This window comes from Eschscholzia californica, unplaced genomic scaffold (genome assembly GCF_041429995.1).
Source record: "Eschscholzia californica isolate CP2 unplaced genomic scaffold, dmEscCali1.0.p SCAF_5, whole genome shotgun sequence".
Classification (NCBI taxonomy): domain Eukaryota; kingdom Viridiplantae; phylum Streptophyta; class Magnoliopsida; order Ranunculales; family Papaveraceae; genus Eschscholzia; species Eschscholzia californica.
In genome coordinates, this window is record NW_028238472.1 from 54,024,231 (window position 1) to 54,041,487 (window position 17,257).

Genomic DNA, 17,257 nt, shown 5'->3' on the forward strand with positions numbered 1-17,257 from the left:
AGTAAGAAGATCTCTTCCCTTTCTCTGCAAAGAAGAAACTCTGCAAAAAACTACAATATGGAGGATCCGAGAGATTATTAATGGTGGGAAAACAAACTACAATGGCAAGGAAACAGTGTTCCGGTGAAGGGAGGACCCTTCGCCGGTGGAAAAACCCAGATCTGAAAACGGTAAGAGAGAGAGACGGTTAGAGAGAGAGAAAAAAGACAGTAAGTCAAAAAAAACTACAATGATATTATAGTTTCTATCTTTTCTCTCCATCGTTTTCTATTTTTGAGAAGGCCCCGACATAATTGTTGTAGGTCCCGGGATTAACACAAATTGTGACAAGGTCTTGTGTGTAATTTGGGAGCCTATAGTAATTATGTCGGGTCCTTTAGCCTCTCCCTCTATTTATAAGACTATAAAATATTTCTCTCTAACTTTCTATTTCATTAAAACACTATCAACTTTTGTGAACACTTGGTTGCCCAAGTGGTTGATAAGTACTGACATAAACTCTAAAATCTCGGAGGTCTCAGGTTCAATTCCTGAAGGAAGTGGAATCCATGGTTATTGAATTTTGATTATTAAAAGATATAAATAATAAGTTTGTCGGACTTTAAGCTTCTTTAGTTTGTTATTGTTCTTTAGACCTCTTCAATTCCTAATTTAAGTTAGACAGTTATCATGCTTATCACATCTTAATGATGTATCAATGTCATGTAATGACTAACGTAATCATAGTCCGTATGCCAAAAAAAAACACTAGAAACTTTTGACAAAACTAAAATAACCACCACGGCACCACTATAAACTTTTGACAAAAAATATAAATAATAAGTTTCAGTAGCGTGGCCGAGATTTTCGGGGCCCGGTGCGAAAAAAATTTTGGGGGCCCTTCTTATGATGTGAGAACTAGAAAAAATTATGTGATATAATAGATGAATATTTAAATAATTTGTCCGAAGAATTTTTTTCATAAAATATCATGAAATACATATGTTTATGCAAAAAAGTACTACTATCTCTATTGTTACATAACTTTCAAACTATATAAACTAGATTATATAACTCGAAAACAAATTATCTCACTATTTGAAAGTTGCGAGTTTTATAAATTAAAATAAATACTTACACAAATTAAGCATGACACAAAATTAGATGCAACAAATAGAAAACAATACTGTATTGAATAATGAAAACATAGAAAGTATGTATATTAGGAAAAGAATACGTGAAAACCTATTACATATTAGAGGGAGAAAAAGAGAGGAAGACTGGAGCAGCCTTTAGAAAATATATGAAGAGGGTTATGAAATCATAAAAAGTAAAGGGAGGCGCCTACAGAAACTGGAATGTATGAAAACTTTTTAGCTGTATGGCTGCCTATAGAATCTGAAGCTTAATAAAACTTAAATTATAAAAAAATATAAGGGAGGGCGGGGGAGAAAGGTTTCGAACTCGGGACCTCTCACGCGTAGGGTACGCAACGAACCAACTGAGCTACGCATAACATTTTGAAATAAACTGACCTCTCATGTATAAGTTCGTCTTTAGCATAACAAAAAATGGGGCCCTTGAATAGAGAGGGGCCCGGTGCCGCCGCACCGGTTGCACCCCCTCACCCACGCCCCTGATAAGTTTGTCGAACTTTAAGCTTCTTTAGTTTGTTATTGTTCTTTAGGCCTCTTTAATTCCTAATTTAACTTAGACAATTATCGTGCTTATCACACATTAATGATGTATCAATGTCATGTAATGACTAACGTAATCATAGTCCGTATTCTAAAAAAAACACTATAAACTTTTGACAAAATTAAATTAACCACCACGGCACCACTACAACCAAAGGAAAGAAAGAAGATTTGAGAAATAAAAGAAGACACTACAATAAAATGGTTGACGCCTGAGAGATGCGAACTCTCGCGGGGAAACCCCATGTACTTAGCAGGCACACGCCTTAACCACTATGCCAAAGCGTCTTTGTGGTTGTAGAAACCTTCGTTATAAATAAAATTTGATCTTCTGCGTACGTGCGTGCATACTAGTATGCTACTTTCTCTTTGGGTGTTAACATCAATAAACACGAGTGGAGCAACACTCTCTTTTGGTGGCTCCGCCTTCATAGTAATGTGGATGATGTTACTACATCTAAATTGATTAGCCAAAAAATTAAAGCCAGTGGAGCACTGTTTTTACGGAACTCTTTTTGTTGTCATATATTGATCATGAGAGTCGTATGATATATATCTTCTGAGTGCATGTTTTTAATTCAGCCAATCCATAGTAAAGGATTTCTGTTTTTTGATTTATTGCTTTTTAATAGGGTGCTCCTGTTTCAGGCCCCAAAAAGCCCCGCTGATCGAAGAAGATGGGCAGCTAATTATATTTCTAACTGCAAGTAACTACTACTAGTACTATTTCTTAAATGAATTATAGGATGTAGTTTGCTGCCTCGATTTCTAAATGTTTGTTCATAAGTATAAATAAGACACATGTTTGTTTCTACTCTTGATTGTTAAAATTGTCTTGAATATCGGGGGCCGGCCACTTAATTTCAAGGAAAACCATATTTGGGCAATGGATGGTATTTATCCTGCGTCTGCTCGTACTTGTGTAATGGTCGTCCGGTGTTGTATTCTAAGTCTCAACCTTCAAGTGCTCGTACATGTGTAATGGGGTCGGGTATTGTATTCTAAGTCTCGACCTGCTTCAAGTATGGAGTGAAATAAGGTTCCGGCATCTCTTCTAGCTGCTGCTGTTACAGGCTTGCATCTGCGGCAGCTAGCTTCACTCTTACAAGTTCAGGTAAGTTACACTGAAATTAGTGTTTCTATTGCCTGTGAAACTCTTAATCTTCTTCCTAGCCTGTAGAGAAACTCTATTGACAAATGAACGAGAATGTACCTCTATAACTTGTTGGAGAAAATTATCCGTTTTTCGTTCACCCTTATTATTCATTATTTGAAAAAACTCAACACATATATATTGTGTCTTGGAATAACATACCTGTTGGTGGTTCCTTCTTACCGACCACAGAGCAAAAGCAAACAAACCTTGCTTTTGGTGCAGCAGCCACCACGATACGTTATACGTACATCCAAGCCACCGGTGAGCAAGAACCTTTATCATAATGAAATTTATAACGAAGAACTGCTTACTAACAATGTGTTAAAGAAAATTGAGAGGCAGCTTATCAAGGGTTATGATAATAAGAAAACAAATCCATCTATCCAATTTCTTTTCTTAAAACTACAAAGCAGCTGCATGAAACATAAATAATGCAAACATAAGTTTTAAAAAAAAAAAAGGCAAATAAAGTTTCTAGATTAGGTGAAGTTCATCTCTCTGCTACGGTCGCGTCGGAGAGCAGCGTCGGAAAGCATTGTGCGTCAATGGACAAAAGACTTTCAGAGAAAGTAGCAAAAAAACTTTGAGGGCACAATTGTGGAATCGAAGAAGGGATTCCACTTACATCCACTTCTGTCAAACTAAACTTCTTCCAATTGTAACAATAAATAGACACACATTTCTTCTTCTCCATACCCAAAATAGATATTGTTATGAAAATTTTGTCATCTGATCCTACGAAAGTATGAAACTTAACACGATGATCATTTCCCATTTGGAAAGGCAATGTGATTGTACTTACTTCACTCCATCTTTTGTTGTTCTCTCTCCATATTCCCTTCTTATGTCTCCATCTTCCATTCTTCCTACGAGAACAACTACCAGTAGACATCCCATTGATCTTTTCCTCCTCTTTGTACGTGTTACCATCATCTTTATATAAATACATCTTGAACGTCTGATTGTTCAGTCGAACTACCATAGCTAAACTCCCATTCACTTCAAGTAATTTACCGACATAATCAATTTCGAAAATGTCGTTAGGCTTCTCAACATCACGGAGAACGAAATCAGGGATTGTGATTGTTTTGAACTTCTCACTTCCTACATCAAATGCCACAAAGATTACATCTCGACAGACACCAACTATAAGCCAATCAGGAGGATACCAATAAATAACACCATTAACATAAACATAATCACGTGTGCATCCTAATTGTGGAACCTCTTTGATCTTTCTCCATGTGTTATTATTCTTAACACCTTGGCGCCCAATGGTCAGAACATCACAAAATATACGAGAGATCTGGTCCCTCCCCACATGTACCAATTTGTATTCATTAGTAGCAGGATCAAAACCAAATGCGTAGGATGAGTCAAAATAATGGTTTAATGGAAACCAAGGCGACAGTTCTCCGGTGCTGATATTGCATAAACGAGCAACAGGTTTTGTATAGTTATTAATGAGGCAGATTAAACCGTTTATAGGTTTTGAAATGGTATGATAAGAAGGCTTGGTTATCTCCCTTACAGTGTCGACCACTAGTTTCAGTTTTGTGCCCTGACCAGTGGGGGCACCATTGTTGGTGTATACTTGTTCTTCTTCAGACACGAGGTCAGCTGTAATGTGCAATTTCTTTTTGCGCGAGTATAAAAAGGGACCAAATTCCCTTAGCCTGTATTGTTCGTCCTTTGTGTCGGGTGGTAGAGGAAGGACAATAAGTATGCGAGGAGGAAGGCGCGTTTTAGAACGGGTGAAGTGTAAATCCATAAGTTGTTGATCTTTTTGAATCAAGGAAGACCAATTCTTGGAAACAGATTTGAAACGAAAAAGTGACTTAACTGGAAGTCTAGTCAGTATCTCAAATACAAACCAATCATTACTACTGTAATAATTATTAGTACTAGTAGTAGTAGTAGTAGTAGTACATCTAACAATACCAAAAGAAGTAGAATGTGATGATGATGATGATGATATAGTACTAGTACTAGTACAAGTAGTAGTAATAATACCTTTATGACCTTTGGAAGTTGTTGTAATATTTTTTGGGCTAATACTACTACTACTACTAACCTTGTTCTTCTTCTTCTTATTCTTCTTTCTTTTGAAGATTGGGAAATTAAAAGCACCACCAGCTTTCATCATCATCATCATCATCTTCTTTATACCTAGTAGTAAGTAATCTCCTAGAAATCACCAACAACCACACCTCATATATAATTATAAAGCCCTTGATTTAATTAATTAATTAGGACATAACACATAAAATAGGATCATCAACAGGAGTATGCGAAACAAACTCACCGGAGTAAGAGAATAAACCGACGGAGAGAGAGAAAGGGAGATTTTTACCCCGGCATAGAAGGAGGAAGGAGCTGATTGATTGATCCTCGTTAAAAAAAAAGGACTCCTCTCTTTATGAAATTACTAAATTTATTCAGGGTTACGATCAGTAATGATAGGTTGGCCAAATTCTTTTGCTACGTTTAACAAAAAAAAAAATTCTTTTGCTACGGGTACGTGGTAAAGTGACTCTTCTCTCTCTCTAATGGGACCTCAGTCTCGTTAAGTTTGCGGTCATCCAACTGAAAACCAAATGACAATGAGTGGAGAGGACTTTGACCTTATATTCTTATTTGCTAGATACAGACTATTCGTACACGCGCCCCCTCACGTGTGGGGTTCTTTGAGCCTAACACGTGTATTTCTTTAGGCGACGTGGAACACGTGTGGCTTTTAACCCTATCACGTGTGGGTCTAGCTCTGGTACCATGTTAAGTTTGTGGTCATTCAACTCAAAACCATTTGGCAATGAGTGGAGAGGACCTTGACCTTATATTCTTGGTTGCTAGATATTCATTCTCCCATGTTTGACTATTCTCACACCGCCCTCTTAGTAAGTACTAAGTACACATGTTCTCTAAGAAAAAAAAAAAAAGAGCAAACATTATTTATTCAATTTACACGACGAAGTTAAAATATCTAAACTTACTCTTTCTAAAAACTCTAAACATATGACATCCTGAACCATCTTTACATTAAGTAGAAACTTGAATTTCATCAAAAAAGAAAAGTAGAAACTTGAAAAACGTGATTCGAAAATAAGGGGCGCACCTGTTATACGAAACCGGTACTAACAACCTTAGACTAGCTCAACAAAAAATAAAAATAAAAACTTAGACTCTAAAATGTTGGTTGTGATGATCGAAATAAAGGGAGCATTGCATTGTACAAGTTTTCAGTAAAGAAGGAGCATACCTTTTTTATGTTGGATTGAGGTGTCTAAGAAGGGACAACTTTAGGAGAAACATAAAAGATTGATGATTTAGTGGGAAACAAAAAAATGGGTAGTCGTCCTTTCAAGTTAATTAGAATGTGTGGAATTTGATGTGGATCTGATCATGGACGGAACATCATGGATCAGTAAGGTCGACATCATACTGGGAGAAAGATGTGTACAAGACAAGTTTCCAGTAGAACATAGTTTCACATTTGTTTGGATTAAGGTGCAATTTCATTATTTAGGTATACGAAAAAGAAAAGAATATGCTTCTCCCAAAATTTGACAAATCGATCTTGTCTATAAAAATTTGACAAAACTAAAATAACCACCACTGCAAAGAAAGGAAAGAAAGAGAATAAAGATTAATAAAAAAAAATGGTCGACGCCTGAGAGATTCGAACTCTCGCGGGGAAACCCCATGTACTTAGCAGGCACACGCCTTAACCACTCGGCCAAAGCGTCTTTGTGATTGTCTTCATTGTCCGTCTTTATAAGTTTATTATTCTTGCGTCGTTGGTGCTAGTAGTATACTATTTATTAAAGAGAGAGAGAGAGAGAAAAATAGGGGGCGGCGAAGATGGGAGGAGGAGTTTTGACGGGAAGCGATCGGCGATTGTTAACATCAATAAACAGAGGTGGAGCGACACTCTCACTTGGTGGGTCGGCCTTGATAGTGATATGCTACTTTCTATTGAAAGACCTCCGTAAATTCTCCTTCAAACTCGTCTTCTTCCTCGCTCTCTCTGTATGTCTCTACCTGTATTTTTTTGGTTTTGGATCTCTACATTTTTTGAGTTTTAATAACCCCCAAATATAAACCCCCCGATAGAAGGAGGCTATTTACACAACTTCCCCCCCAATATTTAGGGATGAATATTTGATCTCTGTATGACTCTGATTAGCTTCATTGTATTCTTAACTCTTAGTATTAGTTTGTAGCTTGCTCTATTTTTCATTTTTTGTAATACCTAATGCAGACTTAATCACTCAATACAATAACATATCCAATTGGCAATGAGTGGAGAGGACCTATATATACATTATAGGGATTCTTGTTTGCTAGATCCCTCCTCCTTTCCCATCCCAGGAATATATTCCCACACAGACCCCTACTCCACAGCCAACCATGCCGCCGTTATAAATTTCACTACTAGAACAAGATTACAAAGATATCAATACTTGTTGCTCACTCAAACCCTACCACTCTGACCTTCATAACTTTCTCTCAAAATAGGATACAACTTATAAACCGCCCTTTATAAGACTTGGACAAACATAAGTAAACGTGCCGTGCGCTAGGAGGGATTCGAACCCCCCCCCCCCCCCGACACCGTGGTCCGTAGCCACATGCTCCAATCCTCTGAGCTACAGGCCGCACTGCTAAAATCGCTTTCTCATGTCACTTTCGGTTACATATTGAACTACTTCAACACTTAATTTACCACATACTCAAGATTTGAAGTCTTGAATTACTTCATTACCATTTTCGTATTTGATCCTTGCTCTCACTCTTCTTCGATTGTCTTTGTGGTCCAGGATATGCTCTGCAGTTTCTTCAGCATAGTTGGGTAAGCCTACTGGATTTATGTTACTTTCAGGAAAAATGACTCTTTAAGTTCAACGAATTAATGGGCTTTTCAAATCTGTTGATTTTTTGGTGCCTTACAATTCACATTGTTCCTGTTTTGTGTTTATTCAGGGATCCGGCAAAGGGATACTTTTGTCATGCTCAGGGATACAGCACACATTTCTTTTGTGTGGCTTCTTTTCTGTGGACTACGACTATTGCGTTCACTCTTCACCGAACTGTTGTTAGACATAAAACTGATGTCGAAGATTTGGAACCCATGTTTCACTTATATGTTTGGGGTATGCATGTAACTTATCCCTTTCCTTTAAGTTGCTTATTTTACTTTTTGGTGTTTTGCTAGCTTAAAAAACTGTCATTTTTAAAAATAAAATAAAATGCCTTCTTAGTTGTCAGTGTCAACTAATTGAAAGGTGGACCATGTTTATGTACAATTTGGGTCAAATAACGATGAATAATAGACTGCTCTCTTAAATTTTACCTATTGCTATTTGCAAATTTCTCATTTAATTGCGATTCACAAGATGGTACTTGTTCTCTCACGGATAAACAAATGATATATATATATATATATATATATCAGTATCACACTTAGATTTAGATTAGGTTTTTTATGTTACAAGAGATTTTGTAGTTTTCTTGTGGTTCGGGCTTCAGTCCGAAGTAGTATTTAGTTAGTCTGAGTTTGTTTAGCTTCCCCTTCGAAATTTTATTTTGTGCGAATGTATGGTTTGCATGATAGGTTTTAGATGTACGACCGATGCGATTTACAGAGGAGACTCTGACGGACTTTTTTCTCGCCCGTGAATTGTTGGGTCGTGCTCGTATCTATTTTGAGATATGGGGCGCCACAATTTGGATTAGTTGTATTCTCTGCTAACTAATTGATGTAGAGGAATTGGCCGAGAAATACATGGATGAGATCGAAGCGGCCAAATACAAGGGTGACAGACTAAAACGGCCAAAATCGAAGCTACGGGTGTCGGAATTGGACGAAATTTTGAGGGATGGTCCGAAATAGCGTTCCGGTCATTCGTTGTGGCTTCGCCACAACGGACCCACTTTGAGGGGCAAATTCCATCGTTTAGGGCCTCAAAACGGACTTTTACTAGTTTTTTTTTATTTTTGGTAATTATTTTCAGTTTAGGATTACTACTATTCTAGTATTTTATTTTTAGGACTTTCTATTGGAGTTTGACCAAGATTAGGAAACCCTAAGTCTATATAATGAGGGCTTAGAAGTTGTTTCAGTCATTCATTCAATCAATAAAATTCAGTATTTTAGTATTCTTGTTATCAATTTCGGTTCAATAGTCTTTAGACGGAGTTCTAAGGCTTTTTATCAGTTTTTCCGCTGCGTCAGTTGGCATCAAGAGCGAGGTTTCTCCTGGCTTAATGGCAGAAGACGAAGCTAGAAACGCAAACCTCGACGGTGAACGAGGTAACGATGCTTTGTGGGTAAAAGTTGACGGTTTGAGTCATCAACTAAATCAGATGATGGAGATGATTAACAACCTGAATGTCAACATAAACCCTAGGCAACCTATTAACAGAGAACGTGTTGAGGGATTCGCCCACAACCAACCTGTTAATGGAAACGAAGGCAGACCACAAATACTTCAACAATATGCTGGCAACCAAGAACGTGATGGTAACTATTATCCTAACCAACATTACCCGCGCAGAGATTATGATGAATACAAAATCAAGGCAGAAATTCCAATCTTCAGTGGCTATTTGCCGATCGAAGAGTTCCTTGATTGGCTACATGAGGTGGAACGACAAGTGGATATGTCCTATACTGTTCCTGGCGAACAGATGGTAAACATTATCGCTTGTAGACTCAAAGGAAGTGCTGCGGTTTGGTGGGATGAATTACAACGTCAAAGAAAGGGGCAAGGAAAGGCTCCAATCCAGAATTGGCCATCTATGAAAGAACACTTGAGGGAGAGGTTCTTACCCCCTGATTATCAACAACACTTGTTCAGGATCTACCAAAATTGTAAACAAGGGTTGCGTTCGGTGGGAGAGTACTACGAGGAGTTTTCAAGATTGGCCCAGAGAAATAGGATGGAACAATTGACAGAATCAAATAACGTGTTAGTGGATCGTTTTATGAATGGTTTAAAATTTAATCTAAGGGAAAAGATTGGATTGGTTACGGTTTGGACTATCCAGGACGCGTACAATTTAGCACTAAAGGCGGAATCCTGGGAGAAAGATCGTCGAAATTCAGGATTCAATTCAGGATTCAGAAGAGACGAACAACCTCGATTGACTGCTGAAAAGAGCAAGGGACTCGGGGAAAATACTGAACCCCCACGAAACGTGACAAGAAGCAGCTCCAGTACTGCTAATCAGAGACCCCCAGCTAACACAGGAGCCAATCCAAATCCATATACAAAATTTCGTGGGACTAAGTGCTACTCCTGTCAAGAAATCGGCCACACGTCAAGTAATTGTCCCCAAGGAAGGAACAGAAGGTCAGTGAACGTCGTGGCAGATAATAGAGAAGATGGTTTTCTGGAAGAAGACGAAGATGGTGGTGAAGATTATGAGGGTTATGAATGTGCCGAAGAGGAAGGTGAACGAGTAGCTTGCATGATTCATCCAGTCTTACTCACACCAATGAAGGAAGATCGTAGCCAACGGAAAAAGATCTTCCGATCTGAATGTACTATCAAAGGAAAAGTGTGTTCTCTAATCATTGACTCCGCAAGTTTTGAGAATTTTATTTCTAGAAAACTTGTTGAGCATCTACAATTACCCGTGGAAGATAATCCATCACCATACACCATTGGTTGGATAGAACCGGGACATGTTAAGAAAATTGTCAAGACGTGTCGAGTTCCTATCTCTATCGGAAAGTACTACAAACAGGAAGTCGTATGTGATGTGACCGATATGGATGCTAGTCATGTTCTTCTAGGACGACCATGGCAATGGGACACCGATTGTACCTTCAGAGGCCGATCCAACACTTATACATTCGATTGGGAGGGACATAAGATTCTCATGGTGCCCCAAGGAAGTAAGGTTAAAAGTATTTCACCTACATCCTCATCTAAAGAAACTTTTCTTACATTGAGCAGGTCAGAGGACGAAGTCTTTGCTGATGTGAAGGAAGCGCAAGGAGTCTATGCCATTGTCGTTAAGGCAGCAGTGGAAGAAGGAGTACATAAGCCGCCAATCCAAATTCCAGAACAGGTTGAGGGAATACTGGGAGAGTTTCAGGAAATCATTGCTGAAGATTTACCTGAAAAGCTACCTCCTCTTAGGGACGTACAACATCATATCGACTTCATTCCAGGAGCCAGCTTACCTAATATGAGACATTACCGTATGAGTCCGAAGGAAGATGAGATTTTAAGAGAGAAGATCGAAGAATTACTCAGTAAAGGATTCATCCGCCCAAGCATGAGTCCTTGTGCTGTACCTGCTTTATTGATTCCAAAGAAAGATGGAAGTTGGAGAATGTGTGTGGACAGTCGAGCTATCAACAAAATAACTGTGAAATACCGTTTTCCAATTCCACGACTAGAGGATATGTTGGATAAATTAGAGGGCTCCCAAATCTTTTCCAAAATTGATTTGAGGAGTGGATATCATCAGATCAGAATCCGACCAGGAGATGAATGGAAAACGGCTTTCAAAAGTAAAGATGGACTGTATGAATGGTTGGTCATGCCCTTCGGTCTTAGCAATGCTCCCAGCACCTTCATGCGAGTGATGAACCAGGTACTTGAACCTTGTATTACTGGAAAATTCGTTGTTGTTTATTTCGATGATATCCTTATTTTCAGTAAAACTGAGGCGGAACACCTCGTACACCTCCGAAAGGTATTGATGGTTCTACAGGAGAATGAATTACACCTGAATCTAAAGAAGTGTACTTTCCTCACACATAGTCTTATATTTCTGGGCTTTGTAATAAGTTCAGAAGGAATTCATGTTGATAACGAAAAGATACAGGCTATACAAGAGTGGCCGACTCCTAAAACAGTTACTGAAGTTCGTAGTTTTCATGGATTAGCCACCTTTTACCGAAGATTTATTCGGAATTTTAGCACTATCATGGCACCTATCACTGAGTGCATGAAGAAAGGCAAGTTTGACTGGGGTGTCGAAGCAGACGAAGCCTTTTCCCTTATTAAGGAAAAATTATGCAATGCACCGGTCTTAGCCTTACCCAACTTTGATAAACCTTTCGAAGTCGAGTGTGATGCTAGTGGGGTAAGAATTGGAGCAGTTTTATCACAAGAAAGGCGTCCTGTAGCTTTCTTTAGTGAGAAATTGAATGAAGCCCGACAAAAGTGGAGTACTTATGACCAGGAGTTTTATGCAGTAGTTCGAGCTTTACAACGTTGGGAGGTTTATTTGTACCAGAATGAGTTTGTCTTATACTCAGATCATCAGGCCCTGAAATTCATTAACAGTCAGAAACAAGTAGACAAGATGCACATCAGGTGGGCCACTTTTATTCAGAAATTCAACTTTGTTATTCGACACAAATCTGGAGCAACGAATAGAGTCGCAGATGCACTTAGTAGACGTGCCACACTGTTGGTAACGTTAACACAAGAAGTTGTGGGTTTTGAAGTATTAAAAGAGTTGTACGAAGATGATGAGGACTTCAAAGAAATCTGGGCTAAGTGTAAGGAAGATCAACATGTGGCAGATTATCTTATTTCAGAGGGTTACCTATTTAAGGGCAGCAGCTTATGCATTCCCAAAACATCCCTACGGGAAAATTTGATCCGCGAGTTACACGCTAGTGGATTAAACGCACATCTCGGAAGAGATAAAACAGTTCTGAGCTTATCCAGTCGATATTTCTGGCCAAAGTTGAAGAGAGATGTGGGGAATTATGTTCAGAAGTGCTATGTTTGTCAAGTCTCAAAGGGTCAGACACAAAATACGGGTCTTTACATGCCTCTTCCCATTCCAGCAACCATTTGGGAGGATTTATCCATGGATTTTGTGTTAGGACTCCCTCGTACACAAAGGGGAGTAGACTCAGTTTTTGTGGTCGTCGATAGGTTTTCGAAGATGGTTCACTTTATTCCGTGTAAGAAGACTTCGGATGCTACCCATATAGCAAAATTGTTTTTTCGTGAAGTTGTCAAGCTACATGGAGTACCCAAATCGATTACTTCAGACCGGGACTCAAAGTTTCTTAGCCATTTTTGGGTCACCTTATGGAAGATGTTCGGCACTTCTTTAAACAGAAGTACTACAGCTCACCCTCAAACAGATGGACAGACAGAGGTAACAAACCGAACTTTAGGTAACATGATTCGATGTATCTGTGGTGATAAACCCAAACAATGGGATCATGCATTACCTCAAGCAGAATTTGCCTACAACAATGCAGTGCATAGTGCAACTGGAAGAACTCCATTTTCTGTCGTTTACGTGAAAGCTCCTAATCACGCTGTAGATTTAGCGAAGTTACCCAAAGGAATAGGAGTTAGTATAGCAGCAGAAAACATGGCCGAGCAAATTCAGACAATGCACGACGAAGTGCGACTTCGCCTCGAGGAGACTAACGCTAAGAACAAAGCAGCTGCCGATAAACATCGTCGAAAGAAGGTATATAAGGAGGGAGATGAAGTGATGATTTTCTTGCGAAAAGAGCGTGTTCCTGCAGGCACATATAATAAATTGAAACCTAAGAAGTATGGTCCATTCAAGATCTTGAAGAAAATCAATGACAATGCTTATGTGGTGGATCTTCCTCAAGACATGGGAATTTCAAATACTTTCAATGTTGCTGATATCTATACCTTTTATCCAGATACACCACTTTATCCTAACAATCACTCGAGGTCGAGTTCTTTTCAAGTGGAGGAGACTGATGTAGAGGAATTGGCCGAGAAATACATGGATGAGATCGAAGCGGCCAAATACAAGGGTGACAGACTAAAACGGCCAAAATCGAAGCTACGGGTGTCGGAATTGGACGAAATTTTGAGGGATGGTCCGAAATAGCGTTCCGGTCATTCGTTGTAGCTTCGCCACAACGGACCCACTTTGAGGGGCAAATTCCATCGTTTAGGGCCTCAAAACGGACTTTTACTAGTTTTTTTTTTATTTTTGGTAATTATTTTCAGTTTAGGATTACTACTATTCTAGTATTTTATTTTTAGGACTTTCTATTGGAGTTTGACCAAGATTAGGAAACCCTAAGTCTATATAATGAGGGCTTAGAAGTTGTTTCAGTCATTCATTCAATCAATAAAATTCAGTATTTTAGTATTCTTGTTATCAATTTCGGTTCAATAGTCTTTAGACGGAGTTCTAAGGCTTTTTATCAGTTTTTCCGCTGCGTCACTAATATTATTTGTTGGTCTTGATTAATATTTTAAATCTTAATAATAAGTTCATTCTTTTTTTTTTTGTTGAATACTTTGGATGTGTAGTACTTAACTACTGTTTGTGTTGATGTCCTTGATTGAGTCTCTTATTGCTGGAGCCACTCCTCGGGAACTTATATGCTCTTGATACTTACCTTTCATCTTATAATTAGATATATTTTATTGATTCGTTTGCAGGAACTTCGCTTGTAGTGACTGTTATACGCTCAATTGGTAATGATCCTGGACACTTAGGTGTGTGGTGTTGGACACAAACGGGACAAGCAGGAAAGGCAAGTGAGTTTTTAGCGGAAAAGATACATGCTCTACTTTTCATATTTTTCTTCCAAAAGAATTTAGTTGTTTACTTTGTACTATAGGCAGACCTTTGAACAACCAAAAATTTGCCACTAATGTTGGTATTTATTGAACTCTACTTTACGGCTATTGTTGCTAATATGCACATCCTTCAGATTTACTGCAGTTTCTTCAGATTTACTTTAAGGCTATTTGTAACGTGGCTCATGATCCACCAAGCTCAACTTTAAATTTTTAAAGTACAAGCCCTAGTATTTATTAGTATTGTATATGTACTTATTTAATGTTCGAGTGAAGGTCATAACTAAAGATCCTGAAGAATATCTGGATTCTGAACAAGCTAAATCATAACATTACGAAACAAAATCACGAAAGAACCATGATTTGAAGGGTTCAAATTAATGAACATATTTTAAGTCTTCTGTGATTTCTTTAGATTTAATTCTGGATCACTTACAATAAAAAGAGATGATGAGTTTGGTGACTGACCATGCTAAACTTTTGCGTCTGAGTTTTTTCTCTCTTATTTCACTTCACGTCTGTATCAGTTGAGAGTTGAGACACCAGTTTTCTTGTCTATCCTTGAGTTGCTTTTACTCATTTTAGGAAACTTTGTTGAATATCTTATTTGTTTGTTAGTCTTTTTTCATATAATTCTATATTTCATGGTGCAGGTGGTTCACTTCCTAACATTTTATGGTCCACTTTGGGGAGCGATTCTTTTTAACGGATTTACATATTTTCAAGTGATACGCATGCTAAACAATGCAGCTCGTGTATGTGTTTCTTTCTAAATTTCATGAAAGTGCATACTACATTTTTCTAGTTTTAATTGAAGTGACATCTCAACATTTGTACTTTCGCGACGCACTTATATTCTTAGTGAAAGTTGCTTATTAGTTATTCCTCACAGATGGCAGTTGGCATGTCCGACCGGTCACAACAGTTCGGAAGGCCGGACATGAAGGTACCTGCATTAGCTTTTCTTTTGTTTTTCTGTTAACAAGAAATAGAATCAGATAGACCTAAGTACAAGCAGGAGTTCCTGTTACTACTGTGAATGATTGTTGCAAATTTCCAACCAAATGGGAAAAGCAGAAGAGAAAATATCATCACGATGAACAACTAGTCCTCTTCTTGCAGTTTTCTGGACTTCTTTGGACAATAGAAAGAGTCGATATAGTAAGTAGAAGAATACCATTAAAAAAAGAGTTAATTGCTTGAACGTGGTGAAAAATAGCCTCTTAATTAGTATTGAAATCCCAAAACAACGTCGAAAATGTCCAATATTTGTCTTGCCGAAATGAAAAGCAAAGTAAGAATGGTCAGTTTTTAGGACACCTTTGATCTAAAACGATTATGAAATGATAACATGATGTAAAAGGGAAGTTTCATGTGCGAGGTAACACCTTCTCGTACATATAAGCTAGGCCTTTTGGGTAGATTTGGGCTAAGATTGGTCGGGCACAGAAGCCTAGGGTGCTGTAGGGGTGGTTCATATCAAGGAAACATCTTGTACGATGTGCACTGAGCCTCGTCGATGGCTAAAATAAGTACAAAATTGCTGGTATTGAGACGGGTGGTACATCATGAGAGCTTCCTAGTTTTTCTTTGCAATTTGTGTTTCTCTATTATATTGTTCTTCCTTCTTTTTATGTTGGTCACCTTGTGTCTCAGAAATTCTGTATGAAACTTTTGCTTTATGGCTTTATGCTGATATCGGATTTCATGTAGGCGTTAAACCGGTGGGGTTACTACCCGTTGATTCTAATAGGATCGTGGGCATTCGGTACAATCAACCGTATACATGATTTTATTGAACCAGAACATAAAATTTTATGGCTATCAATTCTTGATGTTGGAACAGCTGCACTTATGGTAAACTTCCTCCAGCATCAACACCGCTATTATTGATTGTTGGAAGCTTATTTTCTATTAGTATTACGAGAGATTCATTCAACTCAATTGTTGTTAATTTAGGGTCTCTTCAACTCAATTGCTTATGGCCTTAACTCATCGGTGCGAAGAGCAGTTTATGAGAGATTTGTTCTGTAAGTTATAAGAGTAGTAAACTCACTGAAGTAGTTTAGTTATTCATCTTTGCTTTTCAAATTTACTTAAGTTGATTGATATTCCGTTTCGTTTTTATCAGGTGGTGTCCCGACAGAGTATGGAGATGGTTACCGACATATATAAAGCCACGACTCCAATCAGAAGAAAGTGAACTAGTCTTGTTAAAAGTCGAAGACCAGCAATAGAAGCTAAGTATTCTACTCGTATTCTCACTGCACTTTTTCGTCTTTAACTATAACCTTCTTGGGATATAAGGAAACAAAGCCGAACCATAAAACTCAAGAGGACCATGATCGAGACCTTCACATCGGATGCTTCAGAATTCTTGAATTTTCTTGAACATAAATTTATGTTGTACTACAAAATACACAGAATCTAGCCTCTCTCCTACATCTTCGCTCTCGAATTTCAAAGGGTTACATTTTGGTGGAGCAAAGATTTGATTTCTTCAAACTAGGGGATTGTTTAATTCCGAAAATTCTGGTGGTATTTGTAGTTACAGCAAATTTCTATCATGTTGTTTTATTACTAGAAGTGAAAGCTGAGATTATTTCTCCATGAGTGATAGATAGGGAACCTTTTCTCTGTCCTCTTTCTCTTGTTATGTATTAGAAAACACAAATGAGTGAATGTATTTATGTTAGGATTCATAAACTATTACTTCTGAAACATCTGTTGGATTGCATTATACTGAGTGATGTGAGACTTTGGATACATTAAATTTCTATTTTCTCAGATAACATCAAATCAATTTCTTCTTTCTAAATTCTGTCCTTCAACTAAAAGCAACTGTGTACTAAGACGAT

At 38.0% G+C, this 17,257-nt stretch overlaps 2 protein-coding genes and 2 non-coding genes across 4 annotated transcripts; 1 reads left to right on the forward strand and 3 right to left on the reverse strand.

Annotated features, from left to right (window-relative positions):
- Positions 1 to 1,882: 1,882 nt before the first annotated feature.
- On the reverse strand, positions 1,883 to 1,964 carry TRNAS-GCU (transfer RNA serine (anticodon GCU)). Its single transcript has one exon. It is a non-coding gene; the product is annotated as a tRNA-Ser (tRNA).
- Positions 1,965 to 3,106: 1,142 nt separating this feature from the next.
- LOC147540733 (F-box protein At2g16450-like) lies at positions 3,107 to 5,283 on the reverse strand. Its single transcript, XM_086640449.1, has 2 exons — positions 5,138 to 5,283; positions 3,107 to 5,019 (listed from the first exon to the last, which is right to left on the reverse strand). Exon 2 carries the CDS (start codon positions 4,988 to 4,990, stop codon positions 3,323 to 3,325), a length of 1,668 nt encoding a protein of 555 aa, XP_086496575.1. The 5' UTR covers positions 4,991 to 5,019; positions 5,138 to 5,283; the 3' UTR covers positions 3,107 to 3,322.
- A 1,175-nt stretch (positions 5,284 to 6,458) lies between these two features.
- Positions 6,459 to 17,136, forward strand: GCR1 (G-protein-coupled receptor 1). The gene is made up of 9 exons (XM_086640451.1): positions 6,459 to 6,861; positions 7,653 to 7,684; positions 7,816 to 7,985; positions 14,259 to 14,353; positions 15,053 to 15,154; positions 15,292 to 15,345; positions 16,113 to 16,256; positions 16,359 to 16,429; positions 16,531 to 17,136. The coding sequence occupies exons 1-9, from the start codon at positions 6,694 to 6,696 to the stop codon at positions 16,634 to 16,636; spliced, it is 942 nt and encodes a 313-aa protein (XP_086496577.1). The 5' UTR covers positions 6,459 to 6,693; the 3' UTR covers positions 16,637 to 17,136.
- TRNAS-GCU (transfer RNA serine (anticodon GCU)) lies at positions 6,497 to 6,578 on the reverse strand. Its single transcript has one exon. It is a non-coding gene; the product is annotated as a tRNA-Ser (tRNA).
- Positions 17,137 to 17,257: the final 121 nt, after the last annotated feature.

Excerpts from the sequence above, each read along its gene's own strand:
- GCR1 (XM_086640451.1), top strand. The coding sequence starts at position 6,694 with ATGGGAGGAGGAGTTTTGACGGGAAGCGATCGGCGATTGTTAACATCA. Across the intron at positions 7,986-14,258 it reads GTTTCACTTATATGTTTGGG|GAACTTCGCTTGTAGTGACT; the intron begins GTATGCATGTAA and ends ATTCGTTTGCAG. Across the intron at positions 14,354-15,052 it reads AAACGGGACAAGCAGGAAAG|GTGGTTCACTTCCTAACATT; the intron begins GCAAGTGAGTTT and ends TTCATGGTGCAG.
- LOC147540733 (XM_086640449.1), bottom strand. The coding sequence starts at position 4,990 with ATGATGATGATGATGATGAAAGCTGGTGGTGCTTTTAATTTCCCAATC.